Raw genomic sequence first — 23,880 nt, 5'->3', positions numbered from 1 at the left:
ATAAAAACCTTCCAGAGTTTTCCTGTTTTGACATGTCCCTGCAAAGCTGAAATCTAAGTTCAGATTCAGTGCATGCCTGTGACCCTTTTAACCTCATACTGTGGTGTGAGTGATTTAATCTTAATGAATTGCAGCAAAGTTTGTACAAGTTCTTTAAATGAGGATGTAATTCAGTTATGATTTCCTAAGAAGCAGGGGATAAAGGAAATATTTTCTAACTTTCTATTCTCTATGAAAACAGTCATTGTATTTTAAGACATTGATATGGCACTTGATAATTTTCTGAGTTGTTTTTAATACACATCTAAAATATGTCCTTTCTGCAAATTTAAATTTCAAGTATAAACAAAATTAAAAAGAAAGTTGGAGGCCATCATTTAGAGAATTCTATATTTAAAACAATGAAATCTTCAGGAAATAAGAGAAGAGAAACTTCACTTGCATACTGTCAATATTTACCTAATGGTTTATGCCAATATATAGTTCAGCAGAGCTGTTAAATATTGGACTTAAAGCAGATGTAAGCATATATGTTCTAAGCATATTTCTTTTAAAACAAAAACATTTGATTCAAGTCTTAGGTCAAATTTGTGTAGGAAGAAGAATGCAGCAGAACTGTTTTCTCTGGTTTGATCTGAGAGAAAACTGCCTTGAAATTTCAGGAAAAAACTTCTATGTTCTTTTCAGTGAAAGATGATGCTCACTATATAAATCAACATAAAAGACTTTCCTTGCCAAATATTAAGAGTAATTATGTCATTGTTATGACAAACTATGGCAGTACTTCTGGAGCAAAGCAAACAAGCTTCTGATTCTCCAAGCAAAATAAGCTCTGATTCTCCATTTCACAGAAATTGCCTTCCTGAAATTCAATTGCATTTCACATTGAAGAGCATGGAACTAGTTCTAAATTTCCCAGTATATTTTTTCTTCAGTATTTTTCTTGTGGAATATTTTAATTTTCTTACTTAAAAAAACCTGCTTAGACCTTTTATTTCATTTATGATCATCATATATTTATTATTTCGCATTATTCCATGACATCTCTTTACTACAGAACTTGTCAAAGATAGAACTGTTTTACTGCAACATAAAGACAAGATGACCTCATCTAGGTGAAAAAAAGTGCTGCACTCTAATTAGAAGCTACCAGTAATTAAATTGATAATTAAAATATTATTTTACATATATTAGGCATATAATGAAATAGTATAGAATATTCAGAGTATAACTGAAAAGTAGTCTTTTAAGTGAAGAATTAAGGTTTTAAAAGTTTCCCTTGTTTGATCCAATATGTAATCAAAGTAAAGACTTCAATTTGTTCATCTTGGCAGGGGGCTCATGAAGAATTTAATGGTGAAAAAGACAGCTTAATCCAATTATCTCCAAATGGATCTACACATCCATGAATAAGATGTTTTAAATTTGTTTTAAACAGAAATTGTCTAGTCATCTGAACATCTCAAGCTCCTCCTTCTTCTTCCCATTACCTTTCAACAGGCGCTCACTGTCAGGTTCAGTTCGGAGATGGACCATGCGATTCATGGTGCGAAATAGAGCAGCATCTCTTCCCCAGTAGTCGCTGTAGAGACCAGTAAAAAGTTCACCACCTGCAGACCATGCATTAAAAAAAAAGAAAAATTTGGTCAGTCTCTACTTATTAATTCTATTGCATATGATAGGAAGTGCATTAGAAACATAGCTCATTAAAATTTGCTATAATTCAGGTAAGAGGGCGAGTAAGTTGCATATAGTCTAAGGAGCATAGGGACATTGTTCCGACCAACACTGTAACACTTACAGTTAGAACAGAATGGGGGCAAGAATTTAATTTTTATTCATGGGCTTGGCCTCATTTTCCAGTCTGCCTTAATGACTTAATGATATATTCACACACAAAACATGAAGACATCAAATAAACATCTAACCACATCTACTGCAATACCTGCCACATCCAAACATAAACACCTATGCTTAAAGATCTCACCATATTCAGATGGTGAATGGCCCTAGAGATATTTACCCTTTGTTGTCACTTAAGTTTTCAGCAGTTCAAAGACTCTGACCAGTGTTTTGCTTCTGAGCAATTCCAGGTGTGCCCTGGTCTTGCCAGTGAGAAGCAACAAATTGTTTGGCCCCGTAACTGGAAAGCACATGGTTTTATGAGGAGTCAGAAATCACAGGAGCCAGAAAATGGGATGAAAATGAAGCAGCAGGTTTCAGAGGCTGCAGTGCTACAGAATAGTGATATCTGCAGCAAACCACTGATTTAGACTACACTGCATGGCTAGAGCTAAAGGGTAAACCATACCTGGATCCACAGACTGGACGTCAAACAGGGGAGTGTTTCCTGAACATAGTTATCAGATTTGGCTCTGAACAAAACATGGCTGAATAATAGAATAATTTGTGAAGCACATGCCAAAAACACTGGAGGGCTAGAAGCAGTTATGTCCCTTGCTGGACAGATAAGAAGCAGCGCCTGCTACCTTAGAAGTGATTTCTATAAACAAGCATATGTTTTATTAGGCTGAGGAGATTTTCCTGTCAGGCTGCTGGAGCTGTTCCACTTTATCTGAAATTACTACAGGTTGGGTATATTTGCTGGCTGAGGCACTTGGATGTTCAGTGGTCAAAGAAAAAGAGTCTACTTTACTCTTGCCCAGCAATAACTTCTGTTCATGTCCTTAAAATATTCATCAGAGTAGGGACGGGACCTGAGATCTCATCCATCCTGCACAACTGGTGTGAATATTTCCTGGAATTTTTTTGGGGGAGCAGAAATTGGGTCCCATTTTCAAAGGTTTTAGGTGACATTCACAAATTAAGCAACTATAGGGAGATATTAGAAACAATATGGTGATTTCCAATAAGTGCTGAAAATGTATACCTAGTTGGATATGACTGGATTATACATATATTCAAAAATCTGTATCTGACCTACCTAAAATTGTGATATTTGATATATTTTACTTTCATGGAATACCAGCAATAATTCTACAATTTAGTTATGTGTGGGTGCAATTCCCCTTAACTGACTGAGCATTAAGAATAATATACTTCATATCCTTGTGGGCTTACAAATATTTTAGTTCCAGTTTAAGAAGCATGTGTTATTGTCACTAGGTGGCATCCTTATGTCAGAAAATAACACTGGAGAAATTAAACTGCACAAGAGGAGGGAAATGAATTTCCAGGTCGTGGCTAATCCGAGCGGATGTTTCAGTGACATGGCTTCCTAATCCCTAATCAAAATAAACATAACTGATCAATCCAAATAATATTTTCTGGCATTTAAAATGGTTATAGCAAAAGCAAGTATTTTGTTTGTTAGTGTCCCTCAAAGTGCGAATCTGATTTCTCTCAAGAGAGATATATTAACTGAATTGTACCATGTCTGAATAACAATTCTGAAAAGTGTATAGTTTTGCACCTGGGGCTGGTTCAGAAACCTCTGCTGATTCAGAGCTGAGCAAAGTTTTGCCTTAGGTTTCACCATATAAAGAACTCATATTGTCTTGCAAAATACATCTAATTTAGTATAAAATATTGGGAAATAAAATGAAAAGTAAGTGTAAATTGCAGCATCAGTAACATTTAAAGTCCTCCAAAACTAATAGCTTTATTTTTTAAACAACACAGAGCTCCTTAAACAGCAGTTTGCCAGTCTTTCAGTAATGTTCCAGGCAATCTTCACAACTCAAAGTGATTATTTCTATTAGTCATAAATTCCCATTTAAGAATTCCATTGGAAAAACATCTCAGACAGGATTTATTTATTTCTTAAAATTAAGATGATGTGTAAAACAAAAAGTAATGCTTACATCCTTTCAACTCTGAAGTGATTCTTGGAAATGTGTCAGTGCAGGGCAAGTGATTCATTACACATCACTGGTGATCAAGACTGATATTTGTAAGCCCAGACGTTCAGAAGTTTAGATATGAAGCTTATTCTTTCAATCTGACACAGGTATACTTCTCCCCAGGGGAGAAAATGGAAATTTCTGTCCTGAATACAAAAATCTATTTTTGACCCTGAACTGTTTCTAGTCTAAACACAAGACAAGTATCAAGTGTGGACAGGCTACCTAGCCTAAGGGAAATGATGAGACAATACTGAAGAATGTGATTGGCAGAGAAGTCAGCACAAGAATATTCAACATAGTTCTGAGATCTTTGTCACTTTTGGCATTAAGAGGATTTTCCCTTTCCTTCTACAACCGTCTTTTGCACATCCTTTAAATCCATGTTATAAATTTTGAATGCTGCTAGGTTTTTACAAGTACTGACTAATTCTAGATTTAGAGGCAACCTGAGATTGAGGTTTAAAAAGTCCTGGCAAGATTTCTAATCTTTTCTTCTCCATTGAAAAACTACTACCATATATCAACTCACCCTGTCCTGGCTGCAGAGCTTTATACTGTTGCAAATCACAGTGACAAACCAGTATCTGCTAGTAAAAATCAACTGACTAATTTCACACTCCTTCATCATTCCTCCTTTCTCCCAGTCCAAGCTCAGCTTCACATGTTTTTTTGACAAATTAATGACTAAAATTTAACTTTTAATACAGCTTGATTAAATATGCTAGAATATGAACAGAAACTTTCTTCCTTTCTTACTTTAAAAAAATGAACAAAATATTTCATGGCCCTGAAAAACCTGTGTTGGCTCAAGTGCTACACGCATTAGCTAGCATATTTTCAAGCTAATAAATAAATCAAAGTTCAATTTGGACCACTAATTTTTTTTTTTTCCTAAATATAAACTTTTTCCTCTAAATACAAGGATTTCTAGATGACAACTCTTAAAGGGATTTAATTTAAAAGCATGTGATTTAATTAAAAAAGCTAAAACAAAAAACCCAAAACCTATAATATAGACAAGGTTTTTTATAAATAGGCTGCTTCCAACTTGGGTTGGTGGGTTTAATTCATTTGTTATTTGCATGTTTTGTGTACCTGCTTCAAATTGGGAAGTAATAAACACATGAGCTTTTATTCACCGATAGTGCTTTTTCTGTAAAATCTTCGATATATCACTTTGTACTAAGCAGCCTAGCTCTGTTATGAATAAAGGAGTAGAATGTAATCAATAGAAGTTAAGCAGCACCTTTCAGGTATTTCTTTGACTGTAACACACTTATTACTCACATGACAACTAAAATCAGAATACTAATTCACATTTTTAGCAAGTGATACTTTTCACAGTAGGAAAAACCTAAAAGAGTCCAAAGAATGGCTTAATTGATAAACTTCCTCTGTATAGTTGCACTTTCTCACTCAAGTATTCACTCTTCTGTTTTGAGAGAAAGTTTATTTAGTTGGTTCATTGTCTAGAGTAAAAGGTGCAAATGCATGCAGCTGTTTTAAAACTCTAAAACCATAAAATATTATTGGAATGGAAACCCCAGGCAGAAAAATACATTCAAATATAGTTTGGTTTTTTTCCATGCTTGCTATTGGTATATTGCATGTAACAAAACATAGCCATAAAAAAATTTCTCAACTTTCAAGAGCTACTATGATGGAGCTGAGTTAATCAGTGTGCATGATCTGATATCAAAAATTATTTTGGCTTTGAAAGCAGATGGGAGAGTTCATTAGAAATGTATGTCCAAAAACTGTATATGCTATTTATCTAAACATATACGTTTTATTTTTTATTCAACGTGTCTGCCATCCAACATCTATTCTGTTTCCTGATGCTGACAGTAAATTGCTAAAAATTAATTGTTCACAATCAAAGAATTCATCACAAGCTACTCTCTGGGGCAGATAGCTTGTAATCAAATTTACAATATCATGGGTATTTATTTTTAAAGCCAAGTCACAAAGTATTGTTTCCTTGAGGTGAGGATACTGAACAAAAGATGCTCTTTGTTCCTAAATCAATCTAGCTAAGTCTGGTTCTAATTAGTGATGGTGCAAATGATCTTTCAAGATGAAGATTTTAAATGCTTTTAGTCTTTTATCGGAGGTAAGTAAGGCTTCCTTGTTAGTCTAAGCCTCACTGTTAATCAATAGTCATGCTGGTGCAGGCTGTTGTAGTGATGTGAGGTGAAGAGGCAGAAGCATATAAAAAATGTAAAAGCACAAATAAAATAATAAACTCTTGGAATAATTTTGTTTTACTTTTAGAATATCATTCTATGATCACTTGACATTATAGAATTCACAGTGGAGGCCTAGAAAAACAACCTCTAAACACTTTCCTAGGTCTTATTATTTTTCACAGGATCACAGGATGTTAGGGGTTAGAAAGGACCTCCAAAGATCATTGAGTCCAAACCCCCTGCCAGAGCAGGACCACAGAATCTAGCACAGGTTGCACAGGAACACATCCAGATGGGTCTCGAAAGTTTTGATGGAGTACATTTGGGTTTTGGTGTTTTATCTGTGAATTGACCTAAATGTATTCTTTCTCCTGCTAATTTTGCCACATTACAGAACTGGTTAGCTTTGTGAGATTGATTTTCTAAGTCTTTATAAATGGATGTACAAGACTGATCAACATTTGTCATGGAAGGCCTTATTTAAATGGACTTCTCTTTCAAATAAAACTGTAAGGACACATAGGACCTCCCACAGTCCAGGTAGCCTAATGAATAGGCGAGAAAAGCAAGGACTAGCCAGTAGTCTTGAAGTTCTTAGTGGGACAATCTGGCTTCTATTTAAGCAATAAAATTCACATTGAACTCACAGTGGGAACACGATCAGGTTAATTTATTAACTTAGTTCTGTCTGAGGAAAGGTTGAGAAGGACTTCAATAACAGACCATGAGATTTAAGGCCTACAGCAAATTGCATGTGATGAGTCTTTGTCCCCAGGCTAAGACTGGAGTCTGTTAAAAACTGTAGAAACAATTTAGAAATAAGGGTGGAATAAAAGCGTAGCAATCTGGGTTTCATGGGTTTTGTAAGGTCAGTCAAAATACTGCATTTTTTTCTGATTCTTTTGTGACTTCTTAACCCATTAACTCTTAAGAATTTGAGCTTTCTCTCTCTCTTTTTTTTTTTTTTAATGAGAAAGTGATATTTTGATGAATTGCTGGAATTGGAAAGATCGAGCATTACTGGTGAAGATTCAGTCTGTAAGCTATTCATTAATGTAAACAAATAAATACACCTAGCATGTAAAAATACATTTGTCACTGATGATCAATACTTCAGGTATGAAGTCAAATGCAAATATCAAAGAGCCATAAAATCCTCTCACTTTTTTATCCATGAAAAATTAAAAATTTATTTGATCTTTATCCTCTTTCGTCTCACTCATTCTTTTAGTGGCTATTCCTTTTGAATGCTCAGTTTTCATCTTATTTGTGTTTTCGAAAGCCAGAAATCACTGTTTCACCCTTTATCTGCTGTTTCAGTCTATTTTTAGTCAATGTACTATAATATTGACAAGACTGTATTTGCTTGGTCTCACAAAATGTTTTCAGGAAAATATTATTGAGGGGAAAAAAAAAAAGATTTCTTATGCAACAACTTCAAAGGTCCCAGCTCTACAGAGATACACTTACCACAGAAGAGCACTATCTCAGCTTTCTGGCACTTCAGGACTTAGACTGAATTCTGGTTTTTATAACTGTCAAGTATAAGATCAACTCTCCTAACAGAGAATCATCAGTTTTGGATAGTTTCGTTAAAAAACAATACTAAAAAAAAATATATATTTATTTTGTTCTCGAAACCTGTAATTTATATTAAAAGTACACATTTTGTACAGAAACAGTTAAACTCACATTTTGTACAAGGTGACTGTTACTCAAATTACATCTCAGTAGATGAGAAATAGGAAACTTTGTGTATTTATCTCAGTGGTATAAAAGTCTAAGCTAGACATACTGCTTTATTTGAAGAAAAGAAGGAAATTGTTGTTTCCAAAATTACACAGCAATCAATTACTTTTTCAGGGTGGCGTGTGTCAAATAACATCCATTCAACTCAGTGAGACACCCTTGCTGGAGTTAATGCTGCCTGGGATGTAATATTAATGTGAGCAGCACCATGAGGATTAAGTCTGACATGTGGAAAGTTGCAGTGGAAGACTGACAGCACTTTGGTGTGCTGAAGAAAGGCTCAGAATGACAGACTGACAGAACCATGAAGCTTGTGACATAAAGATCATTACCAATTAAGATGGAGGTGAAGGAAGAACTGGGGTCAAAAGGGCACCTTCCTCGTCCTCTCTCAAATTTGTGCGATTCCAATTGAAACAGATGATCCTTAAGAAAAAAAATACAAAAACCACAATAAAATCCCACTGAAAACAGTGTAAACCCCACAGGCAATGAAAAACAGTCCTGAGAGACAAGCTTAACTTTGTTATACCTTTGAAATGGATTGACTTCATTAGGAAGAAAGCACAATTAAGATTACTCATAGGTATACTAGTGAAAATTCTCTAGGTTTCTACAAATCACATTTGTGTGTACACTGCCCAAAAATGCTTCAGTAAAGTATGCTCTAAAATTGGAATTATTTCATTCTGTGGGAGTAGGGAGTGAAGATTCCTCTATCTTTTCTCCAAATTATTTAAACATTAAATAGATATCTGGGCATGGAATGTGCTTTCCCTCTTTAAACATTTTTTTCCAGTAGTTGTTAAATATATCATGCTCTGTTATCTTCTTTTAGTAGCTTTGAGATGTTTATATATCTTCTTCATAAAAGTATGTCTAAGAATGAATCTCCAGTTATTGTTTGCAGGGCAGATATGATTTCTGCAGTGGATTTCACAGAACATCAGTATAACAAGAATACTGGCAACTTAGTTTAATTTGTCTGTATGAGGTTCTAAAGGTTGAGAAAGAATTTACAATTTAAATTTGCAGTGCTACTTTCTCAAAAAAAAAAGCCCATTAATATCTGATTAAAATATCTGGTGAGAGTATAATATTTTTAAAATTTATTTATATATATATATTAAAAAGTGCCATATAGCAGGGGGATAAGGGTGAAAAAAAACCCAAACAGGCAAATACAGACAAAACTATGAAACCTTCATAAAAATATTCCATCCAGCCACCAAGTGTGATTAGTAAACATTTTGATAGTCAATAGTTCCAGTTCTGTGTGTTTCAATCAAAAGCCTGCTATAATGCAGATTATATTAACATGGTGGATAAATGCAACCTATGTGTTCAGTAAAATAATCTTATATTCACATTGTTAAAATACTAAGGCAAATGTTTTGCAGGGCATAAAATTACATGTTACACGAACCCAAAATCCCTAGAGTTTGTAAGAGGATTTGCCTGTATATTTCCTTTACAGCAAACGTTCTCTTCAAGAGGTCCAAGAGGCTTCTTAACCATAAAATCCAGTTTTCATTAGACTTGATTTTTCAGGTATTTGGTACAGTAGCTCAGTATTCACACAAAACATGCTCAATATGTCTAAATGGGACAAAATAGTGTCCTGATAGTCCTTATTTAAGTATAATTTTTTCCTTATGCCACTGTATCAGGTTCTTTTTAATGCTGTTGGCTAAGTTCACATAATTTTGAGTCTGTAGCGTACACATCCCAGTCCCTAGGAGTTTTTCCTGTTGAGAGATATAGAAACCTGATGATATTTCTGCTTTCTGCAGCACTGTATTCCCCAATGTCCATCAGATCACTCACCTGTGTTCACCCATCCCACCCCCAAGCAAGCACAGTTGATCTCAAAGCAAACTAATGTTCCCTTCAGGTTTCTCTGCTAAAAAAGAGAAAACATTTAAAAAAACTCAAGGAGTAAAGAAGCAGAAGAGATATTGACCATTGTGTGGGATGGAAAACTGGTAAGATAATAATAACAATTGTTTTTTTTTTAAAGGACATAAAGAAACAAAGGTATATGGAAAGTGTCAAAGTTGTAGAGCTGTTAGTTCCCATTCATTGATGAATAATTGAATATTTCTATGTGTTTAATTTAAAACAGTTAATCCTGAGTTTCTCACAAGCTACTCCCCTTCAAAGCATTATTCACTTCTTATTCTCTAGATGAGTCAAGACTGTCCAAATAATACACACGTTTTTGCTACAACTTCTTTTCAAAAAGTAGTATTCCCTTTAGTTAAATAGATTCTATGAAAATGGAATGCAGTTCTGGAGAAAATAAGATATCTGTTTCATGTCTACTTGATGTGAAAAAGCTCCTCCTCTCCCCTCCTCCCCATCCCCCCCAAAAAACCAAACTAAACCAAACCAAACGAACAAACAAAACTCCAACAAAACAACCAACCATACAAACCTTAAGTAACAGTCCTAAAACTCACAAGATAACAAGACATCTCTCCAGAAGATTGTGTATTGGTCTGATGTTAAAGCTGATGCAGTAGAAAATAATCTTCCTGGGTAGAGAGTACTGGGGCAAGAATATTATTTTCTGCTATATCAGCTTCAATTGCACATCAGTAGAAACTATTCCTGCTCTGCTGTCGGGTAAATGTCAAACAATGATGAAATATTTCTCTGTGTGTGAAAATTTTAGCCCCATTCCATATTTTTCAAACCTCGCATACCAGGTATGTTTCTAAACTAAATCCCATAACATTTTTGGGTCAACAGTGTAATTTGAACTTAGGAAGGGAAAGAAAAAAAAACTTCTGAAATGGTGGAAAAGGACTAGGGAGTCATAATTGCATAAAATGTGATGTAAAGGAAATATTTTTTAAAACAATTTGACCATCTGATATTATTTATTCTTCAACCAGGCATTAAAAATAAAGACACTCATGAAAATATTTATCTCCTGGGATGTCAGATAAACTATTTCTCAATTAATTAGTTTGATAAATTAAAAAAAAAACAACCAATTTTTAGAGAGAAACGTGTAGAAATATGTGGAGAGAGAAATGAAGAGTTAAATTTTAGTATTTTTTTTCTAGACTCTGTTCACTTTTCCCCACAGTAAAATGAAAATGAAGTTGCCTATGAAAGGAAAAAGTAACAAATTTAAAACAGATTACAGAAAAAAATGTACCCAGGTAAAGGGATAGGGTATGAAAAGAAAATTATTTTGAAACAATACTTGAAGAACTTTTACAATCCATACTTCACAGTTTGTAGTTTGTGGTAATATTTCATCCTACACTGGGAATAGAAACTGAGATTTTTTTTTTGTCCTATGGGACAAGACATGATCCTATCAGGACATCATAAACCACACCTTATATTCAATCTTACCCCAGTAAAATGCCACTGATGCTCACACCAGGGATACTTGGTCATTATGGAGCCTTCCAGCTGATGTGGAAGGATTTTGTTTCACTGTTCATCAAATTACAGTATCACAATGAAAACACTACTAATGCTCTTAACTACTCTCCTGAGAAACAGAATGAAATCCATGGTAAAGATAAACCCATCTTTTTAAAATTCATGATATGAATTTGTTTAAAAGCAAACTGTATGACCATGGAATGAAAATGTCAAGCAATATGCATAGCATCCTTGAGCATCCAAGTCCCTGCCCATGGTGGCAAGGTTGGAGTAGGTGACCTCTAAGGTCCCTTCCAACCTATGCCATTCTATGATTTGATGATTATCTACATTCTTAACAGATGGAATTTCTGAGAAAAAAATTGTGGCTTAGATGTATAATATCATACTAACACTGAAGGTAGACAAAAATTTGAATTTTGGTGAAACTTGGGGAAGATTTTAGTGAATCTCACCAGTTTTGATATAAAGCAGGATCTGCATCTCATAAATGCTTCCAAATGCATATATGTGGCTGAAAAGTCACCAAAAATGTAAGCAATGACTCCTCCAAGAGAGGTTTTCCACCTTGGTATGCTTTTAGGACAGCATACCAAATAATCCATGGCTGCAGTAAAATATTCCCATCACTGGGGCAAATAACTGAAGATCAGGTGTCAGATGTGTCAGTTTCCACAGGATGCCAGTTGAAATCAAATGAGGGTTACACATTAATAATCAGCTTTGATGATTAATACCATAATTCTAACTCTCCTTGCTGTTTGTGCCATTGGAATCCCTTGAGAAATGCCAGAAGAAAACTAAGTTTCCTCCCAGATTATCCAACAGAAAAATTCAACCTTGCAACTTATTTTACAGACATTTTACAGTGCTTAGAGTGGAATTACAAATTTCTACATGTAGTTTGAGAAAAGAAACTAGGTTCTAGCTTTTATTTGTGATACCTATGACTCAGGAAACGTAATACACTTTTGACTAATACTAAACTAACAAGGTTATTTAAAAAGAAATAGAAGATAACTCCAAGGGCATCAAGCATTTTGCCATTAACTGTATATGAATTGATAATTTTCACAAATGAAGAGTAATTTGGGCTATAAATAATAATGAAAGAAAAGGTGAATCAGAGCCATTAAAATTGGAAGGCTGCATTTACCTTTTATTGCAGAAAATTACTTCCTCTAATGTCAAATGTTGCTTTGCTCTGTCTCAAGACATTTATTCATGTGATTAATTAAACATATGCTTATTTCTATCCCTAATCAGCAAAGTACCTAAGCCTATTCTCAATATTAATACAATGGCTGTATCTTTTCAGTAAATCAGGGACTTAAAAGCATAGAGTCTTTTGCTGAGCTTCCTGGCAATATTACTTTTATTAGAAAAATATAATTTTATTTTCTATAAGGGAACCTTATAGGTCCTTCTTATTTTCCATAAGAAGGACCACTGGGAACTGCTTGAAAGAGTCCAGTGCAGAGCCACAAAGATGATGAAGGCAGTGGAACATCTCCCTTGCAAGAAAAGGCTGAGATATCTGGGTCTCTTTGACTTGGAGAAGCAGAGTCTAAGGGGTAACCTTATTTATGTTTATAAAGATGTGAAATGCAAGACTCTTCTCAGTCGTGTTCAATGATAGGACAAGAGGCAATGGACGCAGGCTGCAGCATAGAAGGCTCCACATGAACATAAGGAAAAGCTTTTTCACTATGAGGGTGACAGCCCTGGAACAGGCTGCCAAGAGAGGTTGTGGAGTCTGCTTCTATGGAGACATGCAAAACCTGCAGTATCTGATAACTGTAGTTTCAAACCTTAGACAAGTACCAAATTGATATAAATCCTGCAAATTCATTCAAGAAATTAACAATCTAAACCCAATAGAAAATGGATCGATATAACACAGTTTATATCAAGGAATCTGTGCTCCAAATACTTATAATCATATCAAATTCCTATTGCAACCTACCAGCCTTTTTAAGTCAGTATAACACAGACGTGCAGATATATGGATGAATAACACAAAGATTCTCCAACAGTAAAAGAATTTTCCATTTCATGATGTAATATCCTAATATCCTCTTTTTAAAATTCAAACACAAATTTTCTAAAGGATCTAAAATACCTGGGGAAAAAAAAAATCTATCTGCTTGTCTTCAGAGTATTAATAGCTTTGAATTACACCTTCCACATTCACTCAACTTTATTTTTGTAGTCAAATAGAGATACAATATTAGGAAGAGAATCCTCAAAGAACTGGTTGAAATAGTCAGGTCTCTGCTATGTGACATAATTAAGATTATCTGTAAGGTAGTATTTCTTCTAAGGATCTGTTTTCAATCCTCTTTACTATCCAGTGACATACTGCAAAGATCAATCATCCTACGGGATGAGAGTGCATAAAATATTACAGCCATTAAATCCTCCCTAAAAATTCATACGCATTTTTTAGGTCTACACATTTTATTCCACAGTTAAATGATTAAGACATATTGGGCTCCAATCTCAAAACACTTTTAAAATCTGGAGTTATGTCAGGCTGCTGTTTGAGTTTGATAAAGGATTATCCATTTGTGACTTGTGTCAAAATATCTGGCCTAAAGTGACAGAAGTAATATATTTCACTTATTTAATGTGTGTGAAATACTCTGGAAACAGAAGGAAAAAAAAAAAAAAAACACCACAAAACCAATGCCCTAACCACCCAGCTGACAGAAATCACAGTCATTTATCCTTAGCAGTTCAGAATGTTTAAGTAGAAATGATTGAATTAGTCAGAATTTTAGGAGACACACCTTTACATGACTTTAAAATGGACACATAAGTTCATTAGGGTCCTATGGAAAAATGAGTTAATATTACATTGCACTAGTGTTATAGTTATATATAGACGTCTCAGGGAATATATAAAGGATCTTTAGAATTAAAATGTTTGAATAGCTGTGTATGGAGATATAGTCATATGAATAGGTGAAAGAGGAGCTACAGATAGTAAAAAAATGATTTATAAAACTGAAGGGATTTCTGTGAGGAAATGCAAAGTCTTTACACAGAATATTTCTAGCCAAGACATTCACTTTTCCTGGATTTTTGCAGACTAAACCTATGAGAGTATCATCAGAGCAAATACTAAATAAAATTCTTCTCATCTAATGAATGCTGTCATAACAAATGCGGAGAAAAGTCACGAAATAAAAGAATTAAAAAGGAAGCATATAATAACAAAGTTTGAGCTTCCAGTCTAGGCTTTGATGACGGATAGAACAACAGATGCATTGGGCATGAAGAAGACACCAGCTACTTTCATCTGAGAATGGATTTCAGAAGGAAAGCAGATACCCTGAGGAAGTCCTGTCTGTCTCTGTAGCATGGAGACTTAGTTTGATTTAGATTAAATGTTAGGATGAAGTTTTTCACCTTTATGGGTGCTGAGACACTGGAATAGATTGCCCAGAGAAGCTGCAGAGGCTTCAACCCTCAAAGTGTTCAAATTTAGGTTGGACAGGGCCTTGATCAACCTGGTGTAGTAGGAGGTGTTCTTGCCCATGTCAGGGAGATTGGAACTAGATGATCTTTGAGGCCCTTTCCAACCCAATCCATTCCAAGAAACAGTGAAAACAAAATGTCAGCAAGAACTTTGAGTGTGTTCAGCATATGGAATGCTCTGAATACTGAGTTAAAGGTCAGAAACTAACAAAGTAGTTTTTAATACAACTGTATCCAAAGTGATATATCTTGGAATAAAGAATACAGTTTCTATCCGATATGCATCAGATTCTAGAGGTTCAGATCCCTGTTCAGACCACTTTCATGTATTAGGCTGAGGTGCTTAATTTAGGATCTTGGACGTCACAGGTGTCTTGTTACAGCTGACAGTGACAGGCATCTCCAGAAATCTCTCTATAGACCTTGTCACATGAGAATGCTAATTAGATATCTTAACTAAGTGTATGAATCTGGATAAGTTTATGCTCCAGAGAAGAACTTTGGGTCAAGTGCAAAATGCTGAAAGATTTTTCTCATTGTAATTCTGTGCCAAGAACTCTGCACTTGAGTCTATGAAAAGAGGAATCTCAAACAGAGGTAAGGAAGTGACCTTGCCTGTATACACAGCACCTGATAGCATGTCTGGTTCTAGCATCTGCACTTCCAAAATGTGAAAATACCACAGAGAGTTCACAGGAAGGACACAAACATGATTGAGGAATCCTTGTGGTAGGGGATTTTAAGGAGCTATATTTATTCAGCTTATCAAAAGAAGTGAAGAGGTGGCTTGATCTTTGTGTATAGGTACTCACATGAGGAAGAGATGTGGGAAAGATAGTGAGAGACTTTTCAACTTTGCTATGAAAAGCATATCAGGGCTAAATGACAGGAAGTTGAAGTTAGATAAATTTAATCTTAAGTAAGCGGTTATTTCCTAACTTTGGAAGTAATTAAATATTAGGATAGTTTTCCAGAGAAACAGAGGTGTTACCTCTATCTGGATTCTTTGAAATGACAATACATACTTTCCTGAAAATATTTTAATTCAATATCTGTGAGAAATTATCCATGCAGTGGGTGACTGACCACATAAAATATTCTGATCCCTTCTGGCCTTTGTTTCTGTTTATACAACATCCAGTATCACTTTTCTATCAAAACATGGGAAGAACAGAATTGCCTTTTCTTCACTGTCCTTACTGAGCTTCATTGTGGTAATTATTACAGCCAAAACTCATTTAATTTAGTTTCTGACATAAACATATGCATGGATTTGGAAGGAACTTCATCCTGTTTCACAGGTTCTTCATCCTGTTTGGAAGGTTGGGAGGATAGCCAGTTTTGGAGATTGGGTTGTTATTTGAGCTGGTGTCTTTCTTGGTTAGTGCTTTCTTATTTTCTTAGGACTACATAGCTAAGTCATAGTTTCAGCAAGAAATACTTCTTCAGATTGGGATTGATGTTGGTCTTCACTGTTTTCTTTTTTCCCTTTACAGTACAACATCTTTGTTGCATGTTATGATTTAAATAATTTCTTGACTATTTTGAGTTTAGGTACCATTTTAATCTCTCCTGAATTGTATGCATCTTTAAGTTCCAAAACCACAAAATGCTTTAATGTAATAGAAATTTGGGGCATCTCAAGATGTTTTGATGCAATTTGACAGCCAGTGGTACGGGTGTTCAGATAGCCAATGTAATGAGCACCTCTGGTAAAAGATTCTGTTACACTGTCTTGCTTTCTTGGCAACATTTCGTATTTATGAATGCTTGATACCTGTTTAGACACCACCTATCTTAATGGCCAGTTTCATACGCACTATAGATGCAGAGGACCTAAAAAAATAAGCAATTTTGTAGTATTTAGGATTGCAGATTCATTCCATGGCTGGAGTGAACTGAGAAACCTGCTAAAATTTAGTGAATGCCATTCTAACTGGTGGCTTTTTATCCATGCAGATGGACACTGTGTTTCTGAGTAAATATTTTCAGGGCAAGAATTTGTCACACATTCTATCTAATGAAGGATTGACCAACACCCACTTATTTTTGGTCAGTGAAAACAGATGTTGCTCCTCCTTAATCCTCTGCAAACTGAGAGCGGAGATGAAGTAATAGGAAAAAGCATGGAAAGGGAGTAACTGGGTAGATCATTGTTTGTTTTGATTATAAAAGTATGTCATAAATAAAATCCTAAAATTATATATATATATATATACACACACAATTAATTTCTTAATAAAGCTGTAAGAATGATGACATTAACAAATTCTGGCCAAGAGCAGAATTACATCATGTAAAAAATTAAACTGAGATATGTCTGGAATGTTCTCCTTTAAATTACATTTCAATTCACTTCAATTTGTTAAAGCAAGAGCTGAGGAGATCATGTCTACATTTGTTTGTGTGTAGAGAGGCAAACAGAAGTTTTATTGTACAGTTGAACCTTATTCTGTTTTCCCTTTGAGGTACAGAATATGTAGAATTATAAGTGACCCACATCCAACAAAATATTAAAGGCAATACAGATTAAAAATAAGAAATTCCAAGTTGATGGAACCATCCTCCAAGCAAACTTGCTACTTCATCACCTTGAAGACGTGGAATTTAGAGCTGTTGTTCCACAATAAGTGGAACTGAGGACTTAATAGCATAATAGGGAATACATCAGTCAAGGGGAGACTGCCAGAACCCACCAGTAAAAATTGCAGAAAAGGTGAGTTAGTCTATCAGCCTTCTGAAGTGGAGAAATTCAGATCTAGACAGTTTACTGAGTTAAATGAGGCATTGAAAATGGTACTCTGCCAGCCTAATCTACTTATTAACAATTTACAGTGTGTTCTGGAAGAAAAATTCTTCATTGAATCATAACAACATAGAATGCATGGGGTTGGCAGGGACCTTTGAGTGTCACAGAATGTCAAGAATTGGAAGGAACCTTGAATATCACCTAGCCTGACCTCACTGCAGTAAGCAGGGACATCCCCAACTAGATGAGGTTCACAACTTGTTCTTTTCCACAGCTTTCATTCCCTCAACAGATTTTGTCATGCAGAGGTACCTTACTCCCTAGGAATAACAGTTTGGAGAAACTTAGGATATTATTTCTGCTTTCTTTTGAAATGTCTATTCATTTTGCACATCCTATGGAGTCAGATTAATCTTACCAGTATTTGGTGGAATTCCCATCTGTGCTTGTTAAAGATGCTTTTGAGTTACTTAGTAAGCCAGTTTGTATCATTGGAAGGCATTTGGAGCACCTGTACAAACTGTTGCTCTCCTGCTCATCCAGTTTATCAAAGGTTCATCATAATTCACCTATGATATTCTGAGCAATATAAACCAGTAGTTAGCCACTGGTTTACTACCAGCTTCTACTACCAAAACTCAGTTTTACTCGTTTAGAGAAATACATTTGACTAGACTCTGGTGGTCCAACACAAGTTTGGATGTAGATGTAGAATTTCATAAATCAAATTGTTTTATATGATCAATGTATTAAAATATAATTATTTATATGAGGGAAAAATACATACTATCATTACATTTCTATAAATCATTGAAAGCATGAAACTTTTGAACATGCATAATGTATCCTAGTATAATATGATTGTGAAAGATTTCAAAGCACATTTCAATTACTACATGGTAAGTTGGATCAACATTTTCTAGAGAGATTGGTTAGGGGAATGGACATTTTTACTGTGTTTTTTGACAAACTTAGAAGTTCTGATTTCCAGTAAATTCCAAGGAGTAATGATCTGCCAAAGACTGAATCAAATTCTGCCTATTTTTGGAGGCAAAAATTTTCTTTTGGCTTCACTATCTGTTGAGAAAAGCTCTGTGCTGAGAATTTTTCAAGGAAGGGTCTTGTTCCTTCACATTGTGCAGTTATGTGATGTCTTTGTCAGCCAAAGAAAGCAAGGTTACAATTTGCCCGCTCTGTCCAATAGCATGTGGTATTTTTAACTTACAATACACATAGCACCTGTCCTTTTTAATCCTGATGGTCAGCTTTTCAGATAATGGAAACTTACATAGCTACATACTAGTGTAGCAAATATATTTCCCATTGGTCTACACAAACAGAAAAATAGTCATTTTCCCATGACTTTAGTGTGGGTAAAATACTACAACCTCAGTTTGACAAGGGAGTAATGAAAAAAAGAGAAGGAAGGACAGTGATTCATAAGAGCACTATTATAGGCCACACATTCTTACATATGAGTTTTGATTCTATTTTTTGTTTGCTAGTTTCCTATTTTATTGAGCCTGTTAGTTATGCTTTCTTTAATAGTGTTCCTAAATAAACAGACTTTGCTTCATTCAAACTGTACCAGGAAGCCTGACAGGATGTTGATGAGAGAAGACACTAAAAACTGCTTCATTTTGAACTGGCTTATTATTTAGTTACTTCCTCAATTTCAGAAAATGATGTGTTTCTGCAGTTCAAATGACTTCAAATATAAGTGTTGTGCTGAGGTCTTCTGAGATGCAGTTGGAAGTGCACTTGATCTTCTCTGCAGTACTATTTCACTTAGCTACAAATGTCATTAAGCAGCCAACACACACTGAATACAATCAACACTAAGAAGCTGAATTTAACCACGCAAAAAGCAGTCTGATTTTGTTAGAAATTAAAAAATATTTAATATAGTTTTGTTAAGAATTGCTATATCAGAGAAAATATCTGTTGTACAGTTTGTATAAGAACTCAGAGCACTTGAATTTAAATATTTATTTTTAACCATAGAGGCTTTGCTGGAATCCACACCAGAATAGTCAGTAGTATAAAACATATTTCTTACCTCTGATGGATGTCCAGCTCTAATAAAAGTACAATGTGGATCAAAAGCTCCTGTTCCACAAGCAAGAAGATGTGTTCTGTTGTATCGGTGAAGGACACGGATGTAATTTGCACACTCATCCTAGTTTATGTTAAAAAAACATAAGAAAATATTAACTTTTCTTTTTTCCCTCCCCAAAATATCTTAGTTACCTTTAGGCAATATTCTACATCAGGAAACTTTGTATTCTGTCAAATATAACATATTAGTTCTCCCACTTTATGCTAGAACCTCACTGCCACCAATTTCACAGATGGACACTTTTGATGTGAAAAAAACCCTCAAGTTTAGACCACTAATTTACTAAAATTGATTTTGGATGCTTAGTTAGTTAGGATTTATTAAGGTATAGAACACATTTTTGTACTTCTCTAATCTCAGACATCATGAAAATGTAAATATTTATTTTACTAAGCATTATCAGATGCACTAGACATGAGAGCATGAGATGTGAGTAGTCAGAAAATGGTTTCTCTCTCAAGTTAAATAAACTTTATCTAAAAAAAAACCCACACTTTTTTCTTACATTTTCTACTCCACCATTAATTTCATGTATAATTAATTACTAATCAATATTTTTTTATATTTTGTTGCCTCATGCTTTACCTTTTCACACTGTTCAAACTCTCCTTTGAAGAAAAAGTGATTAATTTCCTACTGGGAAATACTCTGGGACTCATTAGTGTATTTGCAGCTTCATAAATATCACAATTAAAAAAATTTCAAACACCCCTATGAGATGTGGGGTCATTATCCTGCTTGTGCTAAACTTGAAATAGAGACAGTGAGATAAAAGTACCCATTGATTTTGGGACTCCTGGGACTTGATTTTACAGAGTATTTAACATTTTGCAATGATTTCTGTGTTTGGAGCAAAATTCCTGATCATTTGCATTCATTGCTCACTATTTCTGCAACTCATATCCTGGGTATTAAGGAAGTCATAGCAAATTTAAGAAGACAATTATAATGGGATTAATCTTAGCTGACATAAGCTAGTCTAAAGTTCAGACATTAATTTATGCTATTCTCCTAGGCTTTTTCTATAGTCAGCTATGAAGGCCAGACATATCCAAAAGGCAATTAATTATATCCTAAAATGAATGTGTAAAAGAGTAGAAATTTGCTGTCCTTCACTGATGACTACTCTAGTTTTCAGACTGCTGCATTTTTATGAGAACAATCCTGAGTCTTACTAATTATCTGCAAGAACTTAAATGTCACAGAGGATGGGTTTGTGGCAGGACCATGGGCAGAATTCAGCTCCTGGAAATCCACATTGTGTTCAAAACCAAGAAATTACCTTTCTTCTTCCTTCAAATCCTTGTGCTGTTCAGAGCAGGTTTTACAACAATTTCAACAGATATATAGGGATCATAAGGAAAAATTCTCCTTTACTACATGATTCTCCTTAACCATTCCCCTTGAAGGTGTATCATGATAATTGAAAGAAGCAGGAAACCTGCAGAAGCAGGTAACTTATTGTGTAATTAAATAGAACAAATATATAAATATAACAAAACAACCTTGCAGTATCTGACTTTTGCAATTTCTCAGTTCCTATTTTTTTTGTTTAAGTAAATGAAAAAAAACCAAACAAATAATAATAAATGTCTTACTTCACATCACATCCATGTGGTCTCTCAGCTGGACAAAATTTTTTAACCCCACTAAAAAAAACCCCAAACCTGCTACCTGAATTGTCAGACAATATGAGAGAAGAATGAGTTGAGATTAGTTGGATGTGATCCTCTACAGATGGGTCAATTATTAAAGACAGAGTGCCCACTTTGTATGTGCATTGCACAAACATTTGCTGGATGGTGGTACCAGAATGGTAACACATAGGAATTTTATGATGTTTTCCAGTTTTTAAATAGATGCTTTGCTGGGCACTGACACTGTTCCTCATTCTTCTTCTCCTCTGAGTATGACCTTCCTGACTTAGTCCTTCTGTTCTCTCTCAGTGGTGGTCTAGACGGTTCGTACCCCATGGCTTCCTTTTTTATTCACATGTGCCTGATCTCAAAAGCACTGTGGAGGAAAAGAAATCTTAGGATTTTTTTTTTCCTATTTAAATGGAGAAAGAAATTCATATCTTTCCTTTAATGTGCCTTCATAGAAATCCATGAAAAATTCTGCCGAAAACCCAGGATGAGGCAGATACTACATATGGAAAAAAATGATTGCAAATGGCTCAACTTACCAATTATAAATAGATGAAAAAAGGTGCTGTTCTGAGAGGTGTTAGGCATTGCTTCTGTTTTGTTTTGTTTTGTTTTGATTTTTAAACAGGTACACCAAAGTTTCACAGTACAGGCAAATGTGGGAAACATGAAGGTCTTTAAAAGATCAAATTCATTAAAAAGCAATTTTGAATACTCATTGGACTGCAAAAGGTTTTGAATTTTGGGGCATCTCATGAGTCTCATGGGGATATCTTCATACTACATTGGAAAAACAGTAGCTATTTCTGTATTTATTTAACCCAAAGAATATTGTCAAAATATCAGAAAATAAATCCCAACATCTAGTAAAAAATAAAGCTAAATGAATTTAGGTTTTGCATTCGTTTAATATGACCATGAAGTTTGGATAATGTAGAAACCACCACTTTCCACAAAAGCCATCCTAAATTCTCAAGGATATAGAAGCATCCAGGAAAAGGCAACGAACTTTTCAGATACCACAAAAGGGATGATTTCTAGACCAGGCCAGTGTAAAGAGTGAAGTGTTGTGTGTTTTTATTTTCCTATCTGGTTCACTGATTCCCTTGATCTGTACAGTTCTCATGCTGGTACTTTAACAGAAATCTTTATAGCTTCCTAATCTTCACTGTGAATACGTCATGGTTATCATCAAGGCTGCCTGTTTACTGTGCTTGTGGGAAAACCTTGTGTGTGCCCTTCTATGTCCTATGTTCCTGTCACTGTTGCTGTAAAGCTATCATAATTTTCGAATCCTTTGGTACAGTGTGAGCTCTCTCAACTGTGGGAGTTATTAGGTGTTGTATTTGCTGTGTGTTTATGAGGCGCAGATAATGAGCTCCAAAATTAAACAGCGTTCCCATCCAGAAGAACTTTCATCCTCTGGTGCCAGTGATATCAGCTGCTGTATGTCTGTGAACTTTCAGGTCTTTTAAGCACTAGATCACAGGAACAGAACAGTTTTGGGGCTCAATACAATATTTCAATATTGTAATAGAATATTTTTCAATATAATAGAATATTTTTCAATAGAATTTTTTTATTAATATATCATGAAACCTATAAGGCAAAGCAATTTAGTGGGTATTTTATAATTACTAATGATTTAACTGCTTTTTTGGAAGTATTCTGGAGAATGTGAATTTTAAAGATAATGTGAAGCTTTTGAATGGAGAAGGTACCCTGTATGTATGAAAAGAAAGCAAAATAGAAATGAGAAAAGAGAATTATTAAGGTACATTCTTTGATATCACCAGAAAAATAATGAGTAATGAGGAGATTGTTCAGCTAATCAAAAGTGTTTATTTCCCATTTATGAGCTGGTTTGGAAAGCAATTAAACTAATTTAGTATGTCCACAGTAGTTATTTATATTTTTAATATAAATATATATATTAATAATACACAAATAAATACATAAATTTTTAAGCTGCAACATTCAGAATTACATCTGCGCTTTGATGTATCTGAAGTTTAGAAATGCCTAAATCCATGTTTTCCACCACTCACTAGTGTGATTTAAGTATATTTGATTAGTAATTTATGATACTTACTGCATCTCTTCCTTTAATTATGCATTCTTCTGCCTGTAGAGGTGTACTAGGCCAATGGATCTGAGGGAAAACCCAAACATAACAAATAATTAAACTGGAATTCTGTTTACGCTAATCCCACTTTTCCACTGCTTTTCATAATTCATAGAACAGAATTCTTGAATGATAGAACAGCTCATGTTGGAAAGGGCAACCACATATTACCTAGTGCATTCTTTTGTTTAATTCATCATGCTATACCATACTATGCATACATGTTTTATTATAAACTCTAAAGCTCAATCAGGTTCCATTACCATTTCAAGTATAATATTCCAGGTCTCTTTTTAAATATCTACAAAAGTTTACAAAAAGGTAAGAGACTTATGTTCTGTCTTGCTGAGGGAAAACCGGTAAGTTTAATACTACAACAGAATTGACAACAACAGAATTCAAAGGAAGGTAATATATGGAATAATTTGTATAAATTCAGTAGAAACATCTCTGCTAAATTGTCCGTGACTTTCAACATAGAATATTAATTTCAAGCTACTGCTTTCCTGCTATAAGGTCACTTAGGAAAGAAAATGGTTTGCAGTG

At 34.6% G+C, this 23,880-nt stretch overlaps 1 protein-coding gene across 1 annotated transcript in view; it reads right to left on the bottom strand.

Moving 5' to 3' along the window:
• The window catches only part of SEMA3E (semaphorin 3E), a 126,017-nt gene that overhangs the window by 27,538 nt on the left and 74,599 nt on the right, over positions 1–23,880 (bottom strand). Inside the window, exons 3-6 of the mRNA XM_054399377.1 lie at positions 23,302–23,361; positions 19,504–19,623; positions 8,137–8,230; positions 1,491–1,610 (exon numbers count right to left, since the gene is read on the bottom strand). Coding sequence (XP_054255352.1) covers positions 1,491–1,610; positions 8,137–8,230; positions 19,504–19,623; positions 23,302–23,361 — 394 coding nt within the window. The remainder of the gene's footprint in view (positions 1–1,490; positions 1,611–8,136; positions 8,231–19,503; positions 19,624–23,301; positions 23,362–23,880) is intronic.

The sequence above is a fragment of the Indicator indicator genome, chromosome 3 (assembly GCF_027791375.1).
Source record: "Indicator indicator isolate 239-I01 chromosome 3, UM_Iind_1.1, whole genome shotgun sequence".
Classification (NCBI taxonomy): domain Eukaryota; kingdom Metazoa; phylum Chordata; class Aves; order Piciformes; family Indicatoridae; genus Indicator; species Indicator indicator.
Note: the sequence above shows the minus strand (reverse complement) of the source record. Positions and strands in the feature narration are given on the sequence as shown.